Source organism: Agrilus planipennis, unplaced genomic scaffold, assembly GCF_000699045.2.
Source record: "Agrilus planipennis isolate EAB-ADULT unplaced genomic scaffold, Apla_2.0 scaffold113, whole genome shotgun sequence".
Taxonomy (NCBI): domain Eukaryota; kingdom Metazoa; phylum Arthropoda; class Insecta; order Coleoptera; family Buprestidae; genus Agrilus; species Agrilus planipennis.
In genome coordinates this window covers 110,032-114,328 of record NW_020442452.1, presented here as the reverse complement: position 1 = coordinate 114,328, position 4,297 = coordinate 110,032, and the positions used below count along the sequence as shown (strand labels likewise).

General features: G+C 34.4%; 1 protein-coding gene across 1 annotated transcript; it reads right to left on the bottom strand.

Annotated features, from left to right (window-relative positions):
* Positions 1 to 3,995, bottom strand: LOC112906432 (laminin subunit beta-1-like). The gene is made up of 5 exons (XM_025980542.1): positions 3,706 to 3,995; positions 3,483 to 3,651; positions 3,049 to 3,330; positions 2,742 to 2,992; positions 1 to 91 (listed from the first exon to the last, which is right to left on the bottom strand). Exons 1-5 carry the CDS (start codon positions 3,978 to 3,980, stop codon positions 1 to 3), a joined length of 1,068 nt encoding a protein of 355 aa, XP_025836327.1. The 5' UTR covers positions 3,981 to 3,995.
* Positions 3,996 to 4,297: the final 302 nt, after the last annotated feature.

Here is a 4,297-nt window from a genome sequence, read left to right as displayed (position 1 = left end):
TTACTTCAGTCTTTTCGCGTTAAAAAATGTTAATCCGTTCCTAGCGCTTTCACGCGAGACCTTTAAGTAGAGGGCGTAACAGAAATAAGTGCTGAATTTTGTAGGATGTAAACTAAACAATCGCACGGTGTGTTCAGCAGCATGAGTAAGGGCAAAAGATTTTTATAAGAAAATCAATAACTTACAATCCAAAGCCGATCTTGTGCATCAATTGGCAACATAGATGTTTACCAAATAGCGAAGTGCGATAAAAACTCTGCAGCTACATGGATGGAGAATGCAAACATTAAGACACTTGAGTTTGTGTAGGGTTAATTCAATGTATTAGTGAATTAATTTTACACACTACAGATAACCTCAAATTAATAAGGAAAAATAAGCTAAGAGTACTGGTGCGTAAAATCAGGGGCCCGGGCTTAATTCCCGGCAAGGGAGTGTCAGCAGCAACAATTTTTCCTCATTAATTTGAGGTTATCTGCAGTAGATAAAATTAATTAACTTATACAATGTAAACATTACCTACCGATAATCGAACGTCTAAGATGAACATAAACAATTTAGTCTTACACATAACGTTTAGATTAAATGAATTTAATAATAATAATTAAAGGTAACACTACACTAGTAAATGTATGAACGCCAAAGAAAAAAATGCAAGTTCCGCAAGCATTAGTTGCTAAATGATTATCACCTGGATAATTGTAATTTTATTAAGGCAAATTTCCATTGAGTATTGACTAGTAAATGATGAACGCCAAACAAAAAATGCAAGTTCCGCAAGCATTAGTTGCTAAACGATTATCACCTGGATAATTGTAATTTTATTAAGGCAAATTTCCATTGAGTATTGCCAAGGCGCGTAACCTTTTTGCCGGTGGTTGTAAGTAAACTTACCAAAAAGTCTCAAAAAATTTCATAGCGTACATTTATCGATAACAGTAAGTGATTATTGTGAGGATTTTGTCTCTACAGCACCAATACAGTTCAAACCCGTAAATACGTATCATACCACATTATTGTAATAACAACTGCTCTAGAGTGACTAACCTACATTAAACGTTTAAAGAATAAACGCCTACAAGAAATTAGTTGTTAACGTGAACACTGAATCACATTTAATCTAATTTAATAAATAAGCAATAGATGAGTAAGAAAATACAAAACAAATACTACACTGATGCTGGAAATCACCAGCTGATTGAGTGCAGCGTTGCGGGCCGTGTTTCATAACCAGGGCTGGAATTGAATTTACCTATACTTTTAACTACGTTTTTCTTGAAAACGGTGAAATTTAGGGCACACAAATATTTACTTAATTTTAATGTTTTATTGTGCTCCATAATCTGCAAGCTCGGCACTTATTTCTGTTACACAATGCATATATGTACGCATCAACCATAGGAGAAGTTTTCAGTATTTTTGTTAATTTTCATTATTAATTATTGTCCAGCTGATTGGTAAGCTGCAAATATGTGATTCAGTTTATACTATAATTTTTGTCGTGTCTGCCACGAAGACAACAAGTTTGATAAAAATATCAGGATATAATATTAATTTACTAACTGTTCTATCCAGCAAAGAATAGATTATTCAGTCTTCACTATTTATTTATGAAGTTAACAGAAATAACACATAACAAGATACAAACTTAGAACTTGATATACACGCATAACGCATCAGAAACACTAGATCGCTGTTCTTTTTCATTTAACATATATGTTCACATAATAAAGATTTCTTTACTGTCTTCAACAGTCGTTCTACCATCCCATTTGCTTCTGACCAATATGGTTTGATCAAAATATGTTTAATATACCGTAGTCTTTAAAATAATTCCTCAGTTCCATGCTGTTAAAAGGAGGGTCATTATCTGATTTTATAGACTTTGGAAAACCAAATGTTGTAAATATTTTTTTTAATGTTGCTTGAATCTTATCAAAAGATATTGATTTAACAATTTCAATAATTGGGTATCTGGAATATACATCTATTATTTGAATAAATATTTCTTGTTAGGAAAAGGTCCGGCAAAGTCAATCTCAATGCGTTGAAAAAAATAATATGGTATAGAATTAGAAAAGAAAAAGTAGGGAAAGGCCGAATATAAAGATAGTTGACGAAAAATTAGAAGTGGCTGATTTTAGGTATCTAGGAAGTCAGATAAGTTAGAACGGAAGGAATATTAGGGATGTAAAGCAGAGGATAGCGCAAGATCGAGTCGCCTTCAATAAAAAGAAATCACTTCTACGCTCGTGAACGGTTTATTTAGAAATTCAAAAAAGGTTGTTAAAGGTGTATGTTTGGAGCACGGCGCTGTACGAGTGTGAAACGTGGACAGTGAGCGCAGCGGAAAAGAAAAGATTAAAAGCGTTTGAAATGTGGTGTTACAGGCGAATGATGAGGATACCGTGGATAGAAAAGGTTAGAAATGAAGAGGTATTAGAAAGAGGAAGAGAACAGAGGACTGGAAGTCAATAAGAAATAGGCGAGATAGGTTAGTAGGACACCTTCCCAGGCATGAAGGTCTAGTCAGAGACATATTAGAGGCAGAAACGGAAGTTAGGAGGGGTAGAGGTAGACCTAGATTAGATTACTGTTCGCAAATAGTTAAAGATATGAGTTGTTCTAGTTTTAGGGAAATGCGAAGATTAGCTCAGGATAGGAAAGAGTGGAGGTGCGTGTCCAACCAGTCTTAGGACTGATGACCTTATGATGATGATGATGATGATGATGGAAAGAACGAAGATTCAGTTCTCTTACTTTTGCAGGCATTTGTTTGCTTTCCAATGGCAGGTCTCCAGGGTAGATCGTTGAAAAAGTCTTCGCATTCTTCGCAATTTGATCCTTTTGTGTTATGAGTACACTCGCATCTACCATGTACCATGTCCGGTTTAGTTTCCATTCCCGGTAAGGGCAAACAGCGGTTGGCATGACCGTAACAAGAACAGGAACCCCGTACTACCATATCGGTTACTGCGTAGTAGTACTTTTCCTAAAATTAAGACAATGTAAATGCTATCTGTTATGCTACAAATTTGATGTAAAAACCTGTATTTCTTCGCGTGGATCCAGCAAATCGTCACCTAGAGTATGGAGTTTTACAAATCGGATCCGAAGATTAGTAACTTTTAGTAAGTTTTGAACTTCTTCGGAATAGGGATTGTCGATATGCATATTAGGTGGAAGAACTCTAAAAATAAGTTCTCCGTTTGTCGAGGGTGCCACATTTGAATATCGGGATTCGCAAATAACGTCTGTTAGATTTTGCGAATATCTTTCTGGAATTCCTGGAAAACTGTCCGCACATTTATGCGCAAAATACCGATATACCTAAAAATAATTTAGAAAACGAGTAGGTACAACGGTTTAAAAAACTTGTACATAGAAAAAATGCTGGCAATGTAAGTAATATCAGCATTTTTTACAATCTTTTTGTTGTACTTTAAGTGCACATTTAGTAGAAATACAATCCATGTGCATACCTTCCATGTTTTTCCGAAGTCGTAAGACCTTTCTATGTACATAGCTGCTGGTCTAAACGTTTTAAAAGTCATAATTAAATGGGTAAAGTGAAACTCCTTTTCTAGATCAAGTTGAATCGAAACATTTTCTTTGCCATTTTCTGACTGCCACCACGACTTTAGTTTTGTTCTAAAATTTATAAAGATATCAAAAGAAAGTTTCTAAAAGTTGTAGAGGTCGTACCCTGGGTAGTATCTATAAACAACGTTTTGTATACTGTGGTTTAAATGTGGTTTCATGATTTTGGATGGACGTGAATCGCACCAAAAGCATTTCTTTCGGTCTTCCAAGTGAGACACAATACAATATCGTTGTTGCTCATAAAGACCGCAAGTTGAAGACGCGCTAAGTTGTTTCTCTCTACCTATAAGTAAATTACCTGTGGCTGGGTAACACGAACTTTGCTCACATGGATGGGGTTCTACAGGGACATATCCTATAAAAAATAAAATTGACATTTGACGAGAAATCAAAGGATTCTGATAAGTATTATATCGGAAATCGTTCAGATGGTTTACATTTATTTTAAGTTCTAAAATAATCTACAATATGCATATTACGTAAGACGTCTCTAATAATATATCACAAGAAGAGATAAGAGAGTAGTTCCTATTATAATAATTCTTAGGCTAATCGTTAGATTTGTTCATAATTATGACCCAAGGAGCAGTTTAGCAATTATGTTGTGTGATAAAAAAATATATACAATATAACATTTACATGTAATAATAAATGTATTAAGTAATTGGTTTTTATTTTAATATATGTACATATT

Coding starts and splice junctions, on each gene's coding strand:
- LOC112906432 (XM_025980542.1), bottom strand. CDS start 3,980: ATGTCAATTTTATTTTTTATAGGATATGTCCCTGTAGAACCCCATCCA. Junction 3,331..3,482: donor ACTTCGGAAAAACATGGAAG/GTATGCACATGG, acceptor AATTATTTTTAG/GTATATCGGTATTTTGCGCA. Junction 92..2,741: donor AGTAAGAGAACTGAATCTTC/GTTCTTTCCATC, acceptor TACAAAATTCAG/CACTTATTTCTGTTACGCCC.